This window comes from Notolepis coatsorum (assembly GCF_963971535.1).
Source record: "Notolepis coatsorum genome assembly, chromosome: 8".
Lineage (NCBI taxonomy): Eukaryota > Metazoa > Chordata > Actinopteri > Aulopiformes > Paralepididae > Notolepis > Notolepis coatsorum.
Genome location: NC_140172.1, coordinates 126,350,531 through 126,375,530, shown reverse-complemented (window position 1 = coordinate 126,375,530; position 25,000 = coordinate 126,350,531). Strand labels below are relative to the sequence as shown.

General features: G+C 47.3%; 1 protein-coding gene across 1 annotated transcript in view; it reads right to left on the bottom strand.

The window, feature by feature from the left end:
* LOC311233550 (PDZ and LIM domain protein 4-like) overlaps positions 1-25,000 on the bottom strand; it is a 70,576-nt gene that overhangs the window by 32,474 nt on the left and 13,102 nt on the right. The window contains 3 exon segments of the mRNA XM_084320516.1: positions 18,996-18,999; positions 22,142-22,200; positions 22,202-22,294. Coding sequence (XP_084176642.1) covers positions 18,996-18,999; positions 22,142-22,200; positions 22,202-22,294 — 156 coding nt within the window.

Sequence of the window (25,000 nt, the reverse complement as noted above, 5' to 3'; positions counted from 1 at the left end):
TTAACCACAACGAGATGGCAACAATGAAGGCAGTGTGTCTTAAGTGTGGGGGGGGGTGTGGGGGGGGGGTGTGTGTGTGCATGTGTATGTGTCTGTGTATTATATGTGTTGTGTATGTGTTGTGTTATTAGTGTGTGTGCACGTGTGTGTGTGTGGGTTGTGTGTGTATGTGTACAGTATGTGTATGTGTGTGTGTGTGTGTGTGTCTGTGTGTATGTGTGTATGTGTGTGTGTCTATGTGTGTGTGTGTGTGTATCTGTATGTATGCGTATGTAAATGTGTATGTGTATTTGTATGTGTGTGTGTGTGTGTGTGTCTATGTGTGTCCATGTGTGTCCATGTGTATCTCTGTGTGTCTATGTGTGTGTCCATGTGTGTCTCTGTGTGTCCATGTGTGTCTCTGTGTGTCCATGTGTGTCTCTGTGCGTCTATGTGTGTCTCTGTGTGTCTCTGTGTGTCTATGTGTGTCTCTGTGTGTCTCTGTGTGTCTATGTGTGTCTCTGTGTGTCCATGTGTGTCTCTATGTGTGTCTATGTGTGTCTATGTGTGAACAGCACTAGTGGAAACTGTCTGGAGAGGTGAGGTCATCATCAGCCCCCAGCTGGCACGCCGTCGCTCGGACGTGGAGGTGTTGCTATCAAGGGGCGCTTTTTATAGGTGCAGAGTGTCTGATGGATGGAGCAACGGCCTCCTCGTAGGACGACCCGCTGGTACCAGGATTCTATCCTCCCCTCCTCCCCTCCCCTCCCATCCCCTCCCTCCCCTCCCTCCTCCCCTCCCCTCACTCCGCTCCCTCCCCTCGTTTCTGATCCCGTGCCCCGGCTCGTCTGGTGCCTAATGGCTGCCACACAAGCGCCCCCATTGACGACCCGGGCGAAGTCCATCGGTGGGCCAACTCGGAACATTGGGGACAAAGAGCCGTGGAACATACAGGGAACACACACACACACATCCATCATAAAGGAGATGAGAAGAGTGACGCACGAGAGGAAACAGAGGGAGGCAGAACAGAGCAGACCTCGGGCTGCTCCGAAAAAAGAGAAAACAAGCTGCTTCACACCAGTCGATGGAGGACAATAGGGCGTATTGTTGCTCTACCGTTCGGCGCATTTGGCGTGTCCTCCGACGCTGAGTCGAGGTGTGAAGGATTACCCGCGGACGGCCTGGTGGGGGGGGGGGTCAGGGCTCCGCTGACCGGCTCTGACCGACTGCTGCTACGCATTCATCATCACCCCTTCCTGTTCCTCCATCTCTATGTCCGACTTACTCTCTGACCCCTGGGCCCCGTTCCTTGTACCTGGATAACTGAGTTAGCCGGATAACTTTAACTGGATAACTGAGTTAGCCGGACTTTCCGGTTCCCCGTACGTGGATTTTCCAAATCACCATGACAACAGATCCAAAAGTTTGAGCCTGGTCGAAAGCAGAGTTCAAGTTCAAGTTAGCCTGAACCATCGCCACGCCCCCGCAAAGAAGTGACAGCCCGTTTCCTGAAACTATTCCCACAGTCTACGATCTGCATTATACCATTCTGAATTACGTTTTTGTGCTCCATTCTTCCAGAGGGGGCTTTTGAAATGTAAAATAGACCCAAAATGCTGATACTAAATTCACTTTGTCCTAAATAATGCACGTTATATATACCGTGGCGCTCGCTCGTGCGATGTACACATTATGTGGTTATTTTAATTGTAACTGGGATTAAGATGTCTGATGAGATGCGCTGTTTGACGGATTTGAGAAATTGAATGAGCCGTTGACGTCACATTAATGAATGAGGATAAAGAGATAAACTTCATTCAAAACAAAGGATATTCTAAACACGGGTCTCTCGTTCATTAATGTATAAACAATGAATTTATCCCATCTGGCACAGTGGTGCAGCGGTAGTGCTCAAGCCTGCCAACCCAGCGACCGGGGTTCAAAACCCGGTGTTTCCAATATGATTTTTTTGAATATAATATTAATGATTATACGCCAAAGTAGCCTGGTTTTAAGTTAAAATATTATAAATCTACATGCATTGAGGATGTCATTCTTTATATAGCTCTCAACGTGCACCAAATTGAATTATTCCTATATTGCAAAAAGAAGGAAAAGACTAGGGTCTCGAACCCCGGTCGTCTGCGTGATAGTCAAAACAACAACCCGTGGAGATAAGTTAAAGATCGACTATACATCAATCAATGGGTAAGAGAGCCGTATCGTAATTCTGTATAAGTTTAACTAATTATTTTCGCTAGCAAGATCTCATTTGATTATTCAATCCAGCAGGCAAGTTTAAAGAAATATAATCTGATTGATTGAGGTAATGAGGGACTTAAAATTTGCCTATAGATAACGCATTTAACTTGTCGGCGAGGCGATTGAGCCGTATTGCAATCTGTCAATAAAGTTTTAAATCAATTAATCAATCAATGCCGTTAGAGAATCAGGATCTCTGCCATCGATACGTGCTGGCTTTTCGCCTGAAGCGGCCGCGCGCATTTAGCCTGAGTCGCAAGTCTGGCTTGAGTTAACGAGACTGAATCCACCTTCGAGGAACAGGAAAATCCCGGCTTCGAACATCGGGTTACAGTTTTTCTCAATTGCTTTGGTGCATTTCTCTGATCAGAATTAAAGTTCTCATAACAGTTAGTGCATTTATCAAAACAATTAGTACAAACTGCAAAACCTAGGTGATAACCTGCAGAAGCGTGTCACTTGCTCAAAATGGATAATTCATTCCTCAAAAGCAAGTATTCATGTCAATGAAAGTGTCACTGTCATCAAAATGAAAAGTCCTGACACCATTGTTTATGAACAAGATAGTCAAATGGCTTTGCCATGTTTTCGTTATGACAGTTCACTCTGTAAGTGTTTTCCAATGCAAAAAAAGTCAGATCTTGGTGACACTTTCTGAAAATGCTCAAGACAGCACTATACACTATTTTCACAGCCATTTGAAATCTACAGTTACACATTGCTGTATTTAGTGAGGTAAATTAGTACAAGACACGTATGTTTCACATTTTTACTGCATATGCTCTTGCAATTTTAATTTGTTCACAGCATTGTGCAAAAGAAAAATACAAACTAATTTACAACAAACATAAGAAACACCCTTTGGCCTTTGGGTAGAGCTGTGCACAACTGTAAACAATATTGCAGTACATATTGGAACTGAATTGGAACATACAACATACACAGTACTGTAAATAATTCATTCACATCCAGACGTTCCTGTCTGTCTGGCTATTGGATTCAGGAATGGGGAGTAGGGAGGGAGATATTCCACCAGCATCCTTTCATGTGCTGCAAACCACTGTGTGACCAGAATTGCGTAGTGAAAACGCACATTATCCCATACAACAACGTACTTGGTCAGATGGTCGCCATTTAGACCCCTCTCATTCTCAGGGATTATGTCCCTGTAAAGAGTGTCTAAAAAAGTCAGCAGATGTTGTGTGTTGTATGGACCAATGCGGGGCATATGGGTGAGGACGCCGTTTTCTGATATGGCTGCACACATTGTAATATTCCCTCCTCGTTGGCCTGGGACATCCAATCCCAGTGTCCAATGCGATTCCTTCCACGCCTTCTACCTTTTGCCAGATTGAAACCCGCCTCATCAACATATATGAATGTGTGCAGCGATTCCCTGGCATCCAGCTCCATTCAGGAAAAAAATTATAAAGAAATGTATAAAATTAGCTTGACAGATTTTGACAACTAGTTCAACATATTTGTATGTAATGACTCAAGCAATGAAATGAGGACTATTAGTTTTATAGGGAATGACTATTCAGCAGTCATAAGTATAGTTCATTTTGACTGACATGACCTAAGCAAATGATAATGTTATAAAACAGCAGAGAATTGTATGAAAGCAATTGATGCATGTCCAAAAGCATTTGCAATTTGTTCGGAGGAATGAGAAACTGCTACTATGATGTGCACAAATTACAAAATGTTGTGGAGGTTGAACTAACAGTTATGAGAACTTTAATTCTGATCAGAGAAATGCACCAAAGCAATTGAGAAAAACTGTAACTGAAGCTGGATAATGACATCTTGATCGACTTAGTTGAACCAGGTACAAGAAACAGGGCCCTGGTGCCAAAGTGCGATCAAAGCGTTAGATGACATGTGTGAATACACCCATTCCTGGTGTGGATATGTCATTACATGCTCATGGTATATTTGACCGTGTTGGCGTGACACGCAGGGCTTCGTCGTCCATATAACGCCGCGTGAGATGTTTTATATTAAGGGTTTCGGAGCCTAGATTGCCTTGCCTCATCTTTAAAGTGACCCCCTCTGTCTGGTTGTATTGCCAATGAGGCTCTGCCAGAAGATGAATAGACAGGGATGATGTGTAACAGTTCTGGTTCTGTGTTTACAGTAACACTGATGAACAGGTCGGGGGTGAACACTACTAAGTCCAATTCTAATATGTCATCTCTAGTCTCCATCCACTGTCTTCCCACGCACTTGTTCATGTGAGGGGTGTGTGCATGCATCACTGTTGAAAGGTACAGACAGATAGATACAGACGGACGGACGGACAGATAGATACAGACGGACGGACGGACGGACGGACGGACGGACGGACGGACGGACGGACGGACGGACGGACAGACAGACAGACAGACAGACAGACAGACAGACAGACAGACAGACAGACAGACAGACAGACAGACAGACAGACAGACAGACAGACAGACAGACAGACAGACAGACAGACAGACAGACAGACAGACAGACAGACAGACAGACAGACAGACAGACAGACAGACAGACAGACAGACAGACAGACAGACAGACAGACAGACAGACAGAGATAGATAGATAGATAGATAGATAGATAGATAGATAGATAGATAGATAGATAGATAGATAGATAGATAGATAGATAGATAGATAGATAGATAGATAGATAGATAGATAGATAGATAGATAGATAGATAGATAGATAGATAGATAGATAGATAGATAGATAGATAGATAGATAGATAGATAGATAGATAGATATAGATAGATAGGTAGAAGAAACATACATGAAACAGACTACAATGAGAATCACCAGCAGCAGCAGAACAGTCACACAAGGTCACCATGACTTTTTCCTGCTTCTTCTTCCCTTTGGTCATATTTTCCTCTGCTTGACTTCTCCCTGCCAGGTTTAATTTCCTGGTTCAGGACATTTGGTTTTCAGTGCGGTGGATGGGTTTACTTTGGCTGCACAGAATCTTCATGTTCGAGGGGGGGGGGGGGGGGGGGGGGGCGGGCGGTCTAAGTGCCCTCAAATTAAGAAGTACCCTAAATCAGGCTATGTTTTCAACCATACCGAACTTCAAGGTTCAGTCAAAGGCCTGCCTCTGTCGCTTCCCATATAAACATTAACTACAGGTCAGGCGCTTTCCGCCTGACAACGTAAACATTCTAGAATCTAGATGGACCCAAGTCTGGTTCCTGTTGCGATGTTTGCTAATGCAATAATGGACAGGAAACACACCCGGGACCAAAACGAATTCCAGCGGAACCGTGTTTTGTTTTGTTCTTTTCTCTGCGTACACACTACCTAGATTTACCACAGAAATACTGTATTGATTCATTTATTCCTGCGTTTTTTTTTTTCATATACTGTACGTTATGGATTGACCACAGGAATACTGTAGCGATTTACGACACCATTCCCACAGTGGAATATTATAGAAATGTACCGTAAATCACAACCCCAAGCTACAATACTATACACTTACCATAGCAACGCTAGACATATGGTTATCCCCATAATAATTCACCGTAGTATTTAAATAATAACCGGTGTGTACGAAAAATCACCATGCTCCACTTTCACTGCAGTTGATGTTGCTATATTGGGTTCCTGAAAAGCGCTTTATAAATAAAATGTATTATTATTATTATATGCTCTGCCTCAGTGCCTCAAGTGGATACAGAGAGTCTCCAGTCGTATCTCAGGCCCTTGTTACACACACTGTTTTTGTGCTCGTTTTTATACGTTTTTGAATACGTTTGCTGTCGCTTTTACATAGAAATGCCGTTTTTGGCGGATACGTTGTGGCCCTACTGAAAACGCTAAATTGTGTTTTGCGTTTTGGTGTAGCGTCAAAACTCGCGACAACATGTCGTGTAATCTGCACGGAGCCGTTGTTGCGAAAACGCCCATGCGCAGTAGATACCATCTGCGTGCCCTTCCGGTGACAACAGAGCTGTCTCAAATAGCTGCAGCTACCATGTGTTGTCAAGTTATTGTTATAAGGACCCCAGTCCAAGCTACAACAGTCTGCATTCCCTTAACAATTGTTTGTATTGAGCCGTATTGTATTGTACCCATTATGCAATATGTTAAATAAAGTTTACATCCATTCATTCTGCTAGCATTACCGATTGCATGAGCAGCTGGCTAACGTTAGCTATCAGACCCTGTTAGCTCAGAGCTCCTCTTTCAATCTTAACAAGCATTAAACAAAATGGCCCAGTCATCTATTCACCTTTGTTTAATACACACAGCGTTGTCTCTAATGTTATCTAGCTACTGATAGCTCCCGATATCATCAGTTTGGTGCTGGCTAACTAGCGTGAGCTAACGTTAGCTTCTAGCCACAATGCTATACTGTTATAATGGCATATTCCATTCACGTTAGCATGCAGCTAACAATGTAGCTAACAACGTCACCGATCTTTTTTGAGACTAAACTATCCGCTCTTGGTGGTCACTTGTGTTGATGTTAGTTTTGTTTCATCAACAAATGAGAGGCAGAACACACAGTGAATGTAGGCCTATCCGTTTTGTTTATTGCACTTTTATTACACTTTGCTGAAAAAGAAGTGCTGCATTGGGTAAATAGGCAAAGATGGCGGCGCCCGCCTTGTTGACATTGTCTTTGCAGGAAGTGTATTGGCACATTCAAGTTCTGATTGGTTGAAAATTGCCTTCATGTTCGCCACCTACTGCCACCTACTGCTTTGGCAGTGTACTACATCACTGTGCTCAGGTGACAAAACGAAAGTGTGACTGGCCTCCCGCTACGTTGCGGCGAAACTCATCTGAAAATGAAACGAAAATTAAACGAAAGTCTAACCGCAGCCTCAGAGTAAGCTAATGCATCCGAACACTATCAAGGGCCGATCCCTGTGTTATTCGTAATGTGAGAAGGGATCAAATGTTTTCTCCCTCAAAGAGCCGGAATAGCTTTTCAACAACAGTTACGGGGGGGCAGGGGTGCTAGCCGCAACAGACCTCGGGGACCGGTTAGAAGATTCGGCGTCTGGCCGATGACAGGATCAATGAGAGAGGGAGAGGGAGGGAGGATGTGGTATACCCGCCCCCCCCCCCCCCCTAGTCGCCTTGATGTCCCGTTCACAACCACAGCAAGAAGGCCTCAGGAGGAGTACAGATGAAGGGAGGAAGGAGGAGTGAAGAAGGATGGGGGGGGGGGGGGGAGGTTCCCCTCTTTCGTGAGGTTTCTTTTTGTCTCTGTCCTAGCGGGGGTCCTGTGTTTCTTTCGGGGGTCCCACGCAGCCCCATTCACAACTCCTCCAGTGTGAGTCATGGGTCAGGCGGTCAGCGCGGGGCAGCGCGCGGGGCGAGTCCTCCGCCGCAGTGGTCCGCCTCGCTGTCTCTCCTCTGCTCTCTCTGTTATATCTCTCCTTTTTCTGTTTTGTTTTCACGCTCGCCATCCTGCCGAGATTCCGCAAACTCGCACGTGCATACGTGGTCACGCGTGTGCACACTGCAGACACACACACACACACACACACACACACGTATTGTATACACACATATACACAAACACCCCCACCACCCCATCACACACACACCCACATGGTCCAGGGTTCATGACTCATGACTCAGTGTGTGTGTGTGTGTGTGTGTGTGTGTGTGTGTGTGTGTGTGTGTGTGTGTGTGTGTGTGTGTGTGTGTGTGTGTGTGTGTGTGTGTGTGTGTGTGTGTGTGTGTGTGGTGTGCGTGCGTGCGTGCGTGCGTGCGTGCGTGCGTGCGTGCGTGCGTGCGTGCGTGCGTGCGTGCGTGCGTGCGTGCGTGCGGTGCGTGCGTGCGTGCGTGCGTGCGTGCGTGCGTGCGTGCGTGCGTGCGTGCGTGCGTGCGTGGCGTGCGTGCGTGCGTGCGTGCGTGCGTGCGTGCGTGCGTGCGTGCGTGCGTGCGTGTGTGTGTGTGTGTGTGTGTGTGTGTGTGTGTGGTGTGTGTGCGTGCGTGCGTGCGTGCGTGTGTGTGTGTGTGTGTGTGTGTGTGTGTGTGTGTGTGTGTGTGTGTGTGTGTGTGTGTGTGTGTGTGTGTGTGTGTGTGTGTGTGTGTGTGTGTGTGTGTGTGTGTGTGCGCGTGACCTGCCAGCCCAGCGGGGATCCTTGCAGAGGGCCTGACCGCCAGCTCTGCGGTGGAAACACATAACCAAACCATGTCATCTGTCTCACAGGCCTGTCCTGAACACAGCTCTCTTCTTCAAGAAGAGCTGGTGGAGGAGGAGGGAGACGGGGAGGAGAGGAGGGAGGAGAGGAGGGAGGAGAGGAGGAGGAGAGGAAGGAGGAGAGGAGGTAGGAGAGGGGGAGGAGAGGAGGGAGACGGGGGAGGAGAGGAGGGAGGAGAGGAGGAGGAGAGGAAGGAGGTAGGAGAGGGGGAGGAGAGGAGGGAGACGGGAGATGAGGGAGGAGGAGAAGGGGAGGAGAGGAGGAGAGGGGGAGGAGAGGAGGAGATGGGGGAGGAGAGGAGAAGGAGAGGAGGAGGAGAGGAAGGAGGTAGGAGAGGGGGAGGAGAGGAGGGAGACGGGAGATGAGGGAGGAGGAGAAGGGGAGGAGAGGAGGAGAGGGGGAGGAGAGGAGGGAGATGGGGGAGGAGAGGAGAAGGAGAGGAGGGAGGAGAGGAAGGAGGAGAGGAAGGAGGAGAAGGGGAGGAGACGAGGAGGGAGAGGAGGGAGGAGATGGAGGAGAGGAGGGAGGAGAGGAGGGAGATGGGGGAGGAGAGGAGGGAGGAGAAGGAGAGGAGGGAGGAGAGGAAGGAGGAGAGGAAGGGGGAGAAGGGGAGGAGACGAGGAGGAGAGGAGGGAGGAGAGGGAGGAGAGGAGGGAGACAGGGAGGAGAGGAGAAGGAGAGGAGGGAGGAGAGGAAGAAGGAGAGGAAGGAGGAGAAGGGGATGAGAGGAGGAGAGGGGGAGGAGAGGAGGGAGACAGGGTAGGAGAGGAGGGAGGAGAGGAAAGAGGAGAGGGGGAGGAGAGGGGGAGGAGAGGAAGGAGGAGAAGAGGAGGAGAGGAGGAGGAGAGGAGGAGAGGAGGGAGGAGAGGGGGAGGAGAGGAGGAGAGGGGGAGGAGAGGAGGGAGATGGGGGAGGAGAGGAGGAGAGGAGGGAGACAGGGGAGGAGAGGAGGGATGAGAGGAGGAGGAAAGGAGGAAGGGAGGGCAAAAGAAAGGAGAGGATTAAGAGAAGTGAAATGAGGGAGACGGAAGGGAAAATAGAGGAAGAGGGATGATTTAGGGATGGAGAGGAGAGCAGAGGAGAGGAGAAGAGGAGGTCGACAAGGTAGAAGCAGGTGGTGGCAGAACGAGAGAAGAGAGGGAGGACAAGGTAGGAGAAGAAGGAGGAAGAGGAGAAGGAGGGCAAGGTAGAGTAGTAGAGAAGGTGGTAGAAAGAGGGAGGGTGCAGGGGTTAGGAGGAGGAAGAAGAAGAGGATGAAAAGAGAGGAGGATGGGGAAGAGGGTGACAAGGACAATGTGGAGGAGGAAGAGAGAGACAAGACGAAAGGAGTCTAACTCCCAAGAGGTGGAGAAGAGGTGAAGTCCCCCCACCCCCCCACCCCCACCCCCTCTCTCCAGCTGGTTCACATCTTCCCAGACTCTTGTTTGTCTCTGTGGATGATAATATATACAGGCAGGCCAGGCCAGACGTGGCACGCTCCAATATGGTCCGTGTCATGTGTGTCCGTCCAGCTCCTCTCAACACCACACTGGACTTGGACTGAGGCCTGCAGACTTCAGCCATGCGGCTGTTTCTCCTTCTTCTTCTTCTTCTTCTTCTTCTTCTTCTTCTTCTTCTTCTTCTTCTTCTTCTTCTTCTTCTTCTTCTTCTTCTTCTTCTTCTTCTTCTTCTTCTTCTTCTTCTTCTTCTTCTTCTTCTTCTTCTTCTTCTTCTTCTTCTTCTTCTTCTTCTTCTTCTTCTTCTTCTTCTTCTTCTTCTTCTTCTTCATCATCATATCTTCTCCTTCTCCTTCATCATATCTTCTTCATCTTCTCGTCCTGGCGGGACGACGCGGCTCTCTGTTTGATCCTGCCGCCAGGATGGAGCAGAGCGCTCGCGGGGGCCGCTTCACCTCACGGCAGAGTCCTGCTGATGGGCCTGTTTTAGAGGCGGAGGAGGAGGGGATGGAAACTGGAGGGTGCTTTGTTGAAACGGTGACCTCAGCGTTCATTTTACTCCCATTCCTCTTTCTTTCAATCAATCGTTCCTCTTTCTTTCTTTCTTTCTTTCTTTCTTTCTTTCTTTCTTTCTTTCTTTCTTTCTTTCTTTCTTTCTTTCTTTCTTTCTTTCTTTCTTTCTTTCTTTCTTTCTTTCTTCTCTCTCTCTCTCTCTCTCTTCTCTCTTTCTCTTTCTTTCTCTCTCTCTCTCTCTCTCTCTCTTATCTGTTCCATTATACCATGGTCTGGGTGAATACTCGATTCTGATTGGCTGGAGGGGTGTTGATTATTTTTCTATATACTGCATGACTAGAGCCTCATCACAATTCCAAAATGAATGCTTGTTTGTCTTTCTGCCGTACGTTTCTACGCGCACCAATGAATGCACTTGAGGCTACGATTGACGGTGATTGGTCATTGTCACTGTCAAGTGACAGGTGGTTGTCAAGCAGTTGGCAGGCGCAGAGGGACTATAATGAAAGTCAGCAGTGAGCAAAGCATAAATAACACATTTCTTTATATGTTAATGTAGAAAATATTAGTAAATGGCACATGTTTTTTTTGTCTTTGGCAAGTGGCCATGGTATAAGCAGGATAATCAATTCTGAGGTGTGCGGTTATTGAAAAATAATGCACTTTGCGGAGGCAAACCCACAGCAAACTCGGCTTTGCTTCGTTGGGTAATTAGCATCATGCATTATTTTTCGATAACCCCACGCTACCTTGTACTACTCACTTGCTCCATCCTGAATCCCACCCTGCCCCTTTAAGCTGCTGCGTGCCCAATGCACTAATAACAATATTCCTTGTTTTGAGAGGAGGTTGTGTCATTTCACCAGAAACAGCTTTCTTTATTTTGTCTCTCTCTCTCCCCCTCTCTCTGTTCCGTTGCCCCCTCCTTCACCCACCCTATCCCTTCATGCAGCTGCATGTCCACTGGACTAATAACACTATTTGAGAAGTTGTGCCATTCCCCTATGAGCGGCTGCCCAAGCCCCAAGTCTTTCATGCAGTCGCCTTTATATCTCCGCCTCTACTTTCATGAGGTTCCCTGGTCAGCTAGCTAACCAGAAAGTACCCGCTGCTCTTAAAAAAACGGGTTATGATGCGATTATAAAATAGGGTTATGGAAGTAATGAATGCAGAGACATTACCGGGACATTCTTGCGCTGCATGAGGCCTCATGGCTCAGCCGCATCCAATGTAATTTTAGTTCACAGCAGACGTGTAGGCTCATATATATTTGTCCCAACAGTAGGCCTACCGAAAGAAAATTACAGGTCTCCGTCTCTTTCTCTCTAGTTGTGTGACTGTTTTGAGCTCTTTATGGCTTAGTCTTTTAATGAGGGCTGGGGCCTGTTGTTCTGTCTAAAATATTATTTTCTGGTGAGTCAGCCTAAGAAGTCACTCCCAGGTTTTTCTTTTGGTGGTTTTGGTGGAGTTGACAATGGCTGTTGACTGTTAGCCTGAATGTAATACTTAAGGGATCGGCTACTTATTGCCATTTATTTGACTGGGGCTGGACATCTGTCCTTCAGATACAATAATGGATTATTGGCATTCCTCCTTAACAAAAATGGGAGGTTGGGAACCTATAGTAGCAAGCTTGCTCCTTAGCTGGCAGCTAGTAGTACAAATTGCTTTCAGTGAAGAACGCTAACAAATGCTAATCATGAGTCATGTCAGGTGAATTGAAGTACAAAAACCTTTCCTCTGAATTGTGACAAGGGCCTGGCAACTAACAGATTTGAATTCAAATCATCGGGTACCTCTTTACTCCTAGTATCAACATTATGACTACTAGTGCAGTGGCCGTTCGCGGTGTGGCAATGGACCTGTCTCAAAACCCTGCCCCTTTTCTTGATCCTCCAATCACAGCTGTCGCTTACCTCTGACTTCCTCGTACGAGGAAGTCAGAGGTAAGCGACAGCTGTGATTGGAGGATCAAGAAAAGGGGCAGGGTTTGAGACAGGTCTATTGCTTGGCTCCCGGTATTTGCTGCTTGCAACTTTGTCAGGGGTGTGCCCATTCGTGTGGCCTCTCGGAATGCCTGCCCCGTTCGGAGCGAGACAATTGCTTGGCCCCCAGAAGAGCTAGACTTCACACTCGACACGGGACAACAACATTGCCACCGCCGGTTATATAGCCATCTGGCCAAATGGCAACAGATTCGACACTGAGTCCTCAGCAACACACCAACCAAGTGTGAAGTCGATCGGATGACCGGTTCTCGAGGTAAGCTAAAGGACAGACACACACTATAGTGCCGCCATCTGGCCAAAATGGCATAGAATCCGACAATGCACTCCCCTGGGTCCTCAACGATACACCCACCAGTCATCAAGTCAATCAGACGAGCGGTTCTCGAGATATGCAAAGGACAGACGGATTCCGACAAAGGATTCCTTCCTTAATAGTTAAAGGAACACGGCAACTTACTTTTTTTTCAAAAAACAACAGGGCTTTTGAGGTGATGAAATCACTGCACCCAGGCAGCAGTGGTTGGGCAAAAAAAATTCCAAGTATATATCTTCTTAGAAAACGAAAATGTCAAATTATTTTTTATTTTTTTTACATGGTAGATACACAGGTCACAACATGTTTACAGGAAAGTTTTGGAGTTGTATTTGGAGTGTATTTCGTGACTGTTGGGAACTATAGGCTACACTGGCACACTTACTTCCAGTGAATGACGCTAAGCTAGGCTAACGGTGCGGCTGTTCCCTAAGCATAATGCATGCACAGAGAAGAAAAGGATATCTGCTTGTCTAACTCCAGGGTAGATGGCAAATAAGCTAATTTCCCAAAAAGTTGGCGTGTTCCTTTAAGCACTGTAACTTCCCATCACCAAACAACCACTACCCATGCTCCTTGAGGAACATGACATTCATCCCATCAAGAAAATCAATAATATTAGACTATGACAGTCCTTGAAAACCCCCTCCTATGCGCTTGTGAAGAAGCAATTCTCCGTTTCCCTCGACACAGGGGTTGCATGCCGTTAAAATAAAAGATTCCACGCGGGGAAAGGGGGACTCGCAGTGCCCTTTATATCCTCTGGCTCAGTAGGAGAAACCCAACGCTGGGCTACACTGCGTTTGTCTGTGTAATTGAATTTCCAGCCGTACGCGCAGCAAAAAAAAACCTTGGCCGTAAAATAACATTCTAGGCACCGAGAAGGGCCCATGTGGATTTCTCACTCTGTCTCTCCCCCGTTCTCTGCCACTCTCTCCATGGTCTCTCTCTCTCTCTCTCTCTCTCTCTCTCTCTCTCTCTCTCTCTCTCTCTCTCTCTCTCTCTCTCTCTCTCTCTCTCTCTCTCGCTCATAGGCTGCACTTCCCTTTTGCCTTACTCCACTTTCATTAGGCTACCTCTGTCTGTCTGACTTTCTGTTAGACTCTCTGCTCATCTCTCTCTCTCTCTCTCTCTCTATCTTTCCTTTCGTGGACAGACAGGGGCATAGGTTTGATAGGAGCTTCGGTAGGGACACTTAATATGCGAGCGCACAAAGGGTGGAAGCAGAACACTTTTTGCACAACACTTGAGCGTAAATACAGTTATTTGAGCTACAAAGAGCATCAGATGATCCCGATGACAGTTGATTGGATGTTGCAGGTAATAGGATAGCTTGCTGCTAGGTTCTTGATGCAGCTGTCAACCTACAGTGGTTTCCAAATACTTACTGTCAAATTACAATAAAATCAAATACATTTACAGATTACAACCTTTATTTAATGGTTAATATTTTGATAAAAGGTAATTTACTGTATTTGTATGGTATTTACAATTAAAGTATAAAAACAAAGGTAATCTGTAAAATAATACAGTGAATTTCCTGTGAGAAAAAATTTCTTTACAGTGTACACTTTTGCAACGGAGAAATACTGCATGCTCTGTTTTGCAAGACTGTGTTGTTGACCTGATCTGACCTGTACCTGACCTGTACCTGACCTGTACCTGACCTGTACCTGACCTGACCTGACCTGTACCTGACCTGTACCTGACCTGTACCTGACCTGACCTGACCTGTACCTGTACCTGTACCTAAACTGACCTGTACCTGATCTCTACCTGACCTGTACCTGACCTGACCTGACCTGACCTGTACCTGACCTGTACCTGACCTGTACCTGACCTGACCTGACCTGACCTGTACCTGACCTGACCTGTACCTGACCTGACCTGTACCTGACCTGTACCTGACCTGTACCTGACCTGACCCCTACCTGACCTGTACCTGTACCTAAACTGACCTGTACCTGATCTCTACCTGACCTGTACCTGACCTGTACCTGACCTCTATCTGACCTGTACCTGACCTGACCTCTACCTGACCTGTAACTGACCTGTACCTAAACTGACCTGTACCTGACCTGTACCTAAACTGACCTGTACCTGACCTGTACCTAAACTGACCTGTACCTGACCTGTGCCTGACCTGTACCTGACCTGTACCTGACCTGTACCTGACCTGTACCTGACCTGACCCCCCACGCAGGCTGCTCATCTCAGCAGTAGAAGCTATATAGACCATAGTAGGTCAGTTGATTTTCAAACATTTCCGTGTCAAGGACCCCTATTTGAAGATGTTGTCTCATGATGTTAGATGACTATTTAGTAGTTGAGGAGATGGCAGTGGAAAGAGTGAAACTCCATGATCAGAGTAGTCCCTGGAAATTGCGAAATTAAACGATTCTAAAGTTCTGGGGACCAATCGCAGCCTGGTGGGTCGCAACCCACGTTAGGTCGAGTTGAAAATGTAATGCTCTGAGATGCTCTGGAGCAATCTCTCTCTCTGTCTCTCGGATCAATCCAATAAAATAATTAACACATGTATGTTGTCATTTTAAACAACTCACCATTCATTCATTATGCATCAGCAGCAGCTAAATTAATGTTATAGTTCACAACACAGCAGCGCGTTTTGAATCGCTAGCCTATTATCGTCTCAGCAAGCACAGTCAATAATTTCCGTAGCCGCATTTCTCGGAGACAGCTGTGTAGCGAGAGCGAGAGAGAGAGAGAGCCAGAGAGACTTACTGTTTAGTCAAACGTCCAGGGCAGGAGGGCTTGATAAAGTGTATAATACACTGTTGATGTATTCCAGACCACTGTCCACTGTCCAGACTGCATCCGCCATATAGCTTGTTAGCCAAGTGTTAGCTGTTAGCACCACACAACACAAGTACTTGATTTCTTTGTCCATTTCCGCGTCGAACAGACTGCAAACTACCTGGCGTTCTATCGCCATGCTCTAAGACAAACTCTAACCTTAACCAACTTTGAAAGAGTGCCTAAGCTTAACCGTCGAAAGAACTTGCAGTCACGCTCTAAGACAAATAGCTGCATCTCACAACAACACAACTATCTCTACCAAGCTAGAAAACCTAAAATTGGAACATAGAAAAGTGGCGTCGGCCAATCAGAGAGCGTCTCCGCGAAATGCTGCTACGAAAAAAAAAACTGACGTCGGCCAATCAGAGAGCGTCTCCGCGAAATGCGGCTACGGAAATTCTTGACGCTGCTGCTTAGACCGCTTCAAATCACGCCCGGTTTCCAACATAATACATCATATTTCAACGCACATCGCGTTACGCACTGATTGGCTGCGACGGATACAGCGATCAAACAGTGATGCGCACTCAGAGCGCTATTGCGTCTAGCCCGGGCTGAGAAATACGGCTAGGAGAAATGCGGCAGGAGAAATGCGGCAAGAGTGAGTCACTTCCTGTTCAGGAAAACGAGTATTTTTTATTTTATATATTAACATTATATTGTGCATTGGAAACACAAACATACTTAAAATGAGTAAATATTATTCATTTTAAACATGTTTATATTATTTATAGGGCTATAAAACAAAAAACAAAAAAGTTTTTTTTTTCTTCTTCTCTCATTTAACAGGTGGGTCGGCGCCCTAGCGCCCCCGGTGGCCAGCCGACACTGGGGTTAAGTGTGTTTCTCAAGGACACTTCGACACGCTGCCCGGGAGAAGCTGGAATCGAACCGGTAACCTCCGGATTACCAGACTACTGCTCTACCTCCCGAGTCACTGTCACCCCACTGTGGTGCCTAAGCTTAACCGTCGAAAGAACTTGCAGTCACGCTCTAAGACAAATAGCTGCATCTCACAACAACACAACTATCTACCAACCTAGAAACTGGCGTCGGCCAATCAGAGAGCGTCTCCACGAAATGCGGCTACGAAAAAAAAACTGACGTCGGCCAATCAGAGAGCGTCTCTGCGAAATGCGGCTACGGAAATTCTTGACGCTGCTATGGCTGCTGGCTTAGACCGCTTCAAATCGTGCCCGGTTTCCAACATAATACATCATATTTCAACGCACAGCGCGTTACGCACTGATTGGCTGCGACGGATACAGCGATGACGCACTCAGAGCGTTATTGCGTCTAGCCCGGGCGAGAAATACGGCTAGGAGCCGCTAGGAGAAATGCGGCTATGCTCAGTGAGTCACTTCCTGTTCAGGAAAACGAAAAAAAAATTATTTGATATATTAACGTTATATTGTGCATTGGAAACACAAACATACTTAAAATGAGTAAATATTATTCATTTTAAACATGTTTATATTATTTATAGGGCTATAAAACAAAAAACAAAAAAAAATGTCTTGTTCTTCTCTCATTTAACCAGGGTTCACCAGGGGGGTCGGCGCCCGAGCGCCCCTAGTGGCGAGCCGCCACTGCTGGGGACCCCATTAAACCCCCTGAAGGACCCCGGAGAGACCCTGGACCCTCAGTTGAGAACGCAATAAGGTGTGTACTTATCGCCCAGCCCAACACACACACGCACGCACGCACGCACGCACGCACGCACGCACGCACACACGCACACACACACACACACACACACACACACACACACCCTCCTTCCAACTGCACCGCAGTTGAAAACTGTAATCACTCAACGAATATACTCAGGAAAGGTCACATACCAAGACGATACCAGCCTATAGGTCCGTCTCCACAATGTTGCCCTGTGTCGCCAGCATCTAATGTTCTAATCTCACTAAGGTCATGGAAGACCATGGGTGATGGATGAGCAACTTGACCATCTTTGATTGTTTAGCCATGCCTCAAACTTACGTCTAATACATTCAAGAGTTTATTTTCAGGGGAGGGGGCTGGGTTGGCGCGCGGGCGGGGGGGGGGGGGGGGGGGGGGGAGGAATCCCAACCTGAGCATGACATAGGAGCAAAATGGCCGCCGTGTGAATATGGTCAATGCTTGCTAAGTCGAATCCTAAAGAATATCCAGTATGAAGAAAAGTATGCGCACCTAATGTATACTCCATATGCGTGAAAAAAAAAGCAAGGACAATATAAAAATGAAGACTTGGCACACTGTTGTTCTAGCTTGCTTCAAAATGTCTGAGAAAGACGTCGACATCTCAGGTAGTACAGTATGACCTTCCCCGGCGGGGAGGTTTTATTTGTTATTATGAATTTATTTTTCGGATGGATCCAAACCGCTGAAGCAGCAACGCGGCTTGTCTACTGCCGTAGAAGGAGAGAGCTTGAAGCACCAGTTGGCAGTTCACACGTGTAGCTGAGCCCGAAACCACAGGATGTTCTGATCACGATGGGAGTCGGCTGTTGCCAGGTCTGTTCTCTACTTTCCAGTCTTGACCTGGCAACTCTGAGTAAAACTCTCATTAGACATCCGAGAAGAGTGACTGACATTTTACATTTTCCCCCTGGTTTCTCTCTCGCTCTCTCTCCCTTTAACCGTTGATATACGGGTGGATTCCATTCTGTATAAGACGTCTGCTGTTGATAAAAATCTCATTGCTCCGTTCCGTGTGTCCAGCCTTATATGGCCGACTCGTCCGTCCTTGTTCCTGAACTGAAAAAAGATAGTACATAAAAAGAGGAAAGACTCACTTAAAGGTGCACTATATCGTTTTGTGAGAGGCTATATTTTCATAACTGAATAAACAAACTGTCCTCAGAGGAAAATTGGATCCCTGGAACACTGTTTGAAGCTAGAATCGACCTCATTGCGATTTCATTGCTGTCGTTTACAAAGGCAACCAACCTATTCTAGGCTTACATTTTGGCTCATGGTGCCTAAAAATGATTAGTATCTTCATTTACGATAACATAAGATAGAATAATTCTAAGAATTACAGGTTCTGCAGACGCATCTCCCTTCTCCAAAACTGCATAGTGCACCTTTAACCATCAACCCCAGAACCCTTTCAAAAGGTCACTACAGTACACGTCTCTCTGTACCGTATGTGGAAGGGCTCATTGAGTTTGATACGTTGTTGCGCTACAGCAGTTTGCGAATAGATCACTATCATAAAACTGTCAACTGTCCCCATGACTCAACCGTGCCATGCGTAACTACCAATCAGAAATATAAGCAATGTGTGTTCCTGGACAGGATGTAGCAATGACACAAGCCTCTTCCAAGGAAGTTAAGACCCTCCGCTGGCTCATTCTTAACGACTCTCGCAACATAAAACCAAAGAGATCCTGCTGAATGGAGTGACTCATGGTCTTTCCTGAAACTAGGTTATTCTTAGGTTCAGAATTCCCATAAGCCCTACCTGCCAACACTGACTACACTACAGAGGGCAAAAACAAGACACAGAGTAAAATAAAGGCAATGGCTTCCCTGTGCAATCTTTAGCTAGGACACACCGTGTCATAGACACAAAGCATTCTCACATAAAGTGCAGCCTGTTACTGACGTTGTATAACGTATTGTAGCGAATTCAGGAGGCAGCTGGGAATCAAACTAAACTAAAGGGTCCGGCCCATTAGCTAATTGCTAGCGAGTCTAGGCATCCATGGCTGTTACAGTATGTTGCTATCGTTACCTGTGTCAAAGGTATTTTTTTTTATAAATTTGTTTTAGCTAATGTTTTTTTAACCAAAGCATTTTACAATTTGTTCCTCACATTTGACCCATTCACTCACACATTCACACACCGACGGCGGAGGCAACCATGCAAGGTGCCAACCTGCTCATTGGGAGCAATTAGGGGTTAAGTGTCTTGTTCAAGGGAACCTCCATTTGCAAGGCATCAGGTAGCGATGGTGTGAGAGAGGGCCACTTGACTCACTAGTTGGCAGCTAATTAGTGGGTCAAGTGGCTGCCAATGCAGACACTAACGGAACATCTGCCACACCTGGTACACTTCTACAAAGAGGAGGCCTGGTCGCTTAATCATTTTAGGCAACCAGCTTGCTTCTAGCCACGCCCCCGCGGCGACGTGGCATTATGCAGCCGTAATCCCCCCTCTTTTAACATCGACGGACGGTTAGCTCAACTGGTTCGCCGCCTTGCTGTGGATCCTGCGGTGCGTTGGTGACAAGTTCGAATCACTTTTTTATGTGCATTCTTTCGCCGGTTAAGTTTAGGCATTCTTTCGGAGTTGGTTAAGGTTAGGGTTAAGTTTAGGCATTGTTTCGGAGTTGGTTAAGGTTAGGGTTAAGTTTAGGCATTGTTTTGGAGTTGGTTAAGGTTAGAGTTTGTCTTAGAGCATGGCAATATTCTTTCGGAGTTGGTTAAGGTTAGGGTTAAGTTTAGGCATTGTTTCGGAGTTGGTTAAGGTTAGGGTTAAGTTTAGGCATTGTTTCGGAGTTGGTTAAGGTTAGGGTTAAGTTTAGGCATTGTTTTGGAGTTGGTTAAGGTTAGAGTTTGTCGCAGAGCATGGCAATAGAATGCAGCCTATTTCCGCACTGCCGCTCTCTCGCGCTGCCGCGGTCACATGGGCGTCGTGGCCAATCAGAGAAACGCTGAACACAAGTTGGTTGCCTAAAATGTTGACGCCGGTCAAAGAGGAGGCCTGGTCAAAGAGGAGGCCTGGTCAAATAGGAGGCCTCAACAAATAGGAGGCCTGATCAAAGAGGAGGCCTGGTCAAATAGGAGGCCTGGTAAAATAGGAGGCCTCAACAAAGAGGAGGCCTGGTCAAAGAGGAAGTGTCCCAGGTGTGCTCTGTTGTTTCATTCCCCTTTTAAAATGTGTCTGGTTTCAGTTTTATTTCGATTTTTGTTCGTGAACCGGGCCATGGCAGAACTGTATGGTTTCGGTTACGGTACTTTCTCTACGCTGTAAGTACTTTTGTGTTAATAAAGACGGCCCTCTTGTTGATTCTCCATGACACAATGTAACCACTCCCCAAACATCTCGTGCAAAGCCAAGATACACGGCACACTCAAACCTACATCGAATTTACCGGATCTGCTTTTATTTTTCAAGGGGAATAACAAAAAATACATCATTATGCCAAAACAAACACATATGACTCTGAATTTTCTGTTTCATTGAAACCTGCACAGCAGCAGTTTGTTTAAACGTCAGAAAGTATGATATTTAGACCAGGTCCCCAAAATAAACGGAAGGGAACGAGGAGCTTGACAACTGGGAGGAATGGTGACAGGGACGTGGCAAGGGGGGGGGGGTGCTGCAGGGGGGGAGTGTAACTGCAACTGCAAGGTTGTTTTGGCTTTTATTCCATTGTAATACCGAGGCTACTCAATGTCACAGAGCGGAGCGGCACTGCAGATTTACCCTACTCTTGGAATTCATTACCGGCCAGATCCTCATAGGGGCGCTGTCTCGATAATGCAGTGTTATTAAAGCAGCGTGTAGTCGATGGCCTGGAAGCGTCAACGCGGAACTGGAAATCCATTGGTAAAAAAATAGACGCGGCCTGGAATAGTTTTTGGGACGCTGAATTCGCAGTAAAGGAATATATCTGCCTGTTTCCCTGGCGGATGGCAAACAAGCCAGCAGAACTATCCGAGCCCCCGGGAGGGTGGTCGAAGACCTTTTGCATGTCGGCGATGTATGCGGGGAACGAATTGCAGAGGGAGGACTGACTGAAGTGGAGAGCTGTCGCCCATTCTAACGCAGGACCCTTGAGCAGACCCGACAGGTAAGCGATTTTAGATGTATCACTTTGGAAGGTGTGCGGCTGTTGTCCGAATACTAGTGAACATTGAAAAATAAAGGCACGACATTTAGAGACGTCCCCGTCGTGGCGTTCTGGTGCGGGGACATGGGGCTCCCTGTACGGGGGCGCGACAGGTGGGGTAGGCTGGGCAGAGATGTATGCATCAAAACGGTTACATTGTTTGTCTCGCACGCTCCGCAGAGCTGAGCGTGAGAGCGCGGAGTTGGGCAGTGGTCTCCTCTAGTGACGTTATTATTATATCACTTATCTCAGCACCCCCAATGCTGACTGACTTCCCGCGGCCCTGAATGGTGATGTTGACAGCAGATTTTTAGACTTTTTATTTTGCATGCAAGGTGCCAACCTGCTCCATTGGGAGCAGTTAGGGGTGAAATGTCTTGCTCCAGGACACTTCCGATTACCAGACGACTGCTCAACCTCCTGAGCCACTGTTGCCCCCAGAGTTATAGGGAATGGCGCATGAAAACGTGTTTGTGTTACTGTGTGTGCACCGGTTTGTTTGTGTACGTGTATGTACGTGTGTGTACGTGTGGGTGGATGTGTGTGTGTGTGTGTGTGTGTGTACGTGTGTGTGTGTGTGTGTGTGTGTGTGTGTGTGTGTGTGTGTGTGCGTGTGTGTGTGTGTGTGTGTGCGTGTGTACGCGCGTGTGTGTGTGTATGTGTGTGTATGTGTGTACACGTGTGTGTGTGTATGTGTGTGTACATGTGTACATGTGTGTGTGTGTGTGTGTGTGTGTACATGTGTGTGTGTGTGTGTGTGTGTGTGTGTGCTCGCGTGCCTACCTGCTGATGTGGAGTGTGAGCTGGTCCGTGCAGGTCTTGATCCTGTTCTGAGCCTCCATGGTGTGTCATGGCGTCCGTGCTGTCGCCATTGATGGCCAAGATGGTGTCCCCAGGACACAGGTCCCCCTGCGCCGCCTTGCTGCTCGGTGTCACCTAACACACACGCAGGCGCGCGCACACACACAGGAGAAAGGAGAGAAGAAAGGAAGAAAGAGAGAAAGAGAAAGAAAGAAAACGGGACAGTATGAGGGTGGGGAGTGCCGACGCCCAGGCCGAACTCAACAATAGCAGCTGTCTTTTGATGGAAGTCATAAATCATCACCCCGGGCAGCGCTTCTCTTCTAGTTAACGGCTCCAAAGGGCCCGTCTGTCACGGCGACACGGCAGAGTGAGAGACTTGACACTCGAGCCCCCCCCCCCCCCCCCCCCCCCCCCGCCTGTGTGTGAGGTGTGGAACCTTTTTCCCGCTTTTATGAATCTTTTTCCCCGCTTTTATTTTGAAAGGTCTGGAATCTGTTTCATGATCGTGCCAAAAAAGGAGGGGAGGGGGGGGGGGGGAGCATGAAAATAATGATGTGTTATTTATGATCGCTCGGTAAATGTAAAACCCCACGGTGGTGGAGTCCGAGAGCTCGTCAGACTGAATCTTCGGGGGGGGGGATTTTTATTTTTTTGGAATCCCGACATTCTCGCTTTGAAACGGCGGATCGTGTCTTTACGGCCCTGAGCTATAACCCCGACAGCTGCCCGTGAATCACCGTGTCAGTTTAATTTGCAAAAGTGTCTGTTAAATAGGCTCTCGTTGCTTCTCTCTCTGCCCCCCACCTCCCCCCCTCGACGCGGTTCCTCTGGCCACCGTGATTCCGTTCGACATGTCGTCCGCGTTGGAACGGACCGCGCTTCGCACATAATCTTTCACTGGCTTGACGTGGGCCAGGTCTCCCCCCTCGTCTGCGTTCCCCTCTCGTATCTGTTACATACGTGGTCCTTTGGACGTTTGAACCCCGGAGGGTTGAGAGAGAGGAGGAGGAGGAGGAGGAGGAGGAGGAGGAGGAGGAGGAGCGCAGGGGAGAGAGGGGATGGAGGCAGAGAGTGGACTCCCCTCCTCGCTCTCCTGCTGCGTACGTTTCACCTTCGCAGACACACTTGTTGACATATGATAGCAATTTTCCATAATTACACACACACACACACACACACACACACCAGACACACACACTGGACACATGCACCGGACACACACACACACACAAACCGGACACACACACACACACACACACACACACACACACACACACACACACACACACACACACACACACACACACACACACACACACACACACACACACACACACATTGGACACACACACACACACACACACACACACATTGGACACACACACACGCACATCTCTCCCCCACTCTCCATGCCTGCATCGCTGGTCATCTGGTTGTAGCTGAAATGAAACCACCAATCACGCCGCGGCCCTCATCTAACCGCTACAAGATGGTGCCGTCATTAAAGGGGTCATTCTTGCATGGAAGCAAGCCGTGGTGGACTTCCTCAGCGCTTCGCCGCTGGTTCTCCGGTTCTCTGCGGTGGAGGGCGCGCCGGGACGGCCAATGTACACAGTCGAAAAGCCGTAGAAAGGAGCTGCGCTCATGCGAGACGAGACTTCATTAATGTGTTATTGTATCAGTTAGGGAAGTGTGTTTGTGGCGGGCTGGCTTGACGTCTGCGGCAGGCTGCCACGAATACGTTCACCTACGTGTGGGAAACACTGCCCCTTCCTGTCCACGAGTGGAAACAGAAAGGTAAATAAGAAGGAGAGGACGAGGATGCGATCGCTGTTTCACTCCGGCATACCAGAATAAAAGCATGACGTTATCCGGTTACTCCGGTCGCGATTACCTCCTTGTGTTTCGCTGAACATGGCCCTTTTCCTGCCCGGCGGAGACACCGTGACGGCACTGCCTGGTTTCAGACGCTGAGTCACGGAGGAAACCTTCCGGCACGGGTCACAAAAGTGTCAACGTGGCTCCTGTGTTATTTGTGTTCTCCAGGTGTCCGTGTGACTGTGGGTCGTCTATGACTTTGGTTGGTTTGATTTGGGGTTTTTCAAACTGTCAAACGTGGAGACAGTTTTCTAGTTGACATACAGCCTCAGATCTGAAGCAGTCTGAGAGTTGACGTTGATTTATGTTTTACCCAGGGACAGCACGTTCAGTTTCCACATCAATGTAGATTAGATTACCGTAGATTAGATTGAAATGTATTGTCATTATACAGCACAAGTACAGTACAATGAAAAGGGGTTTAGCATCCGACCAGAGTGCAAATGTAACAGTAAAGTGCAACAGTAATATACAATGTACAGGTGATTAAACTGCAGTGTTTCCCACAGGATTTTGTGAGACTGTGGTGGGTGAACCTCGGCCCCTCTAGGGGGGTCAGGGGTCATATACTGGATTACTATTACGACTACTACCACTGCCAATACTACTGATACATCCCTATTGGCAAACTTTATTAAAAAAAAATTTTTTTTTATATATATATATTATTTTTGGTTCATTATAAAAGCAGTCTAAGTAATTAATGGGAAACACTGAACTGAGTATAACATATACAGATTAGTACTACTTGGTGTACAGTATGTCGGATGTATGTACAGAGTTGTAATACCAATATGTACAGTGATTAGGATGGGGTACCTTTCACATTTGAACCGATACGGTACCGGTACCTGTGAATCGATACCGGTACCCAACGGTACCCTTTTTCGGTTACTTTAGTCTCAAGAAATTTTATTTCCCTACCTCAGTCGTGAAAAAAAATCCAAACTTCAAATAACT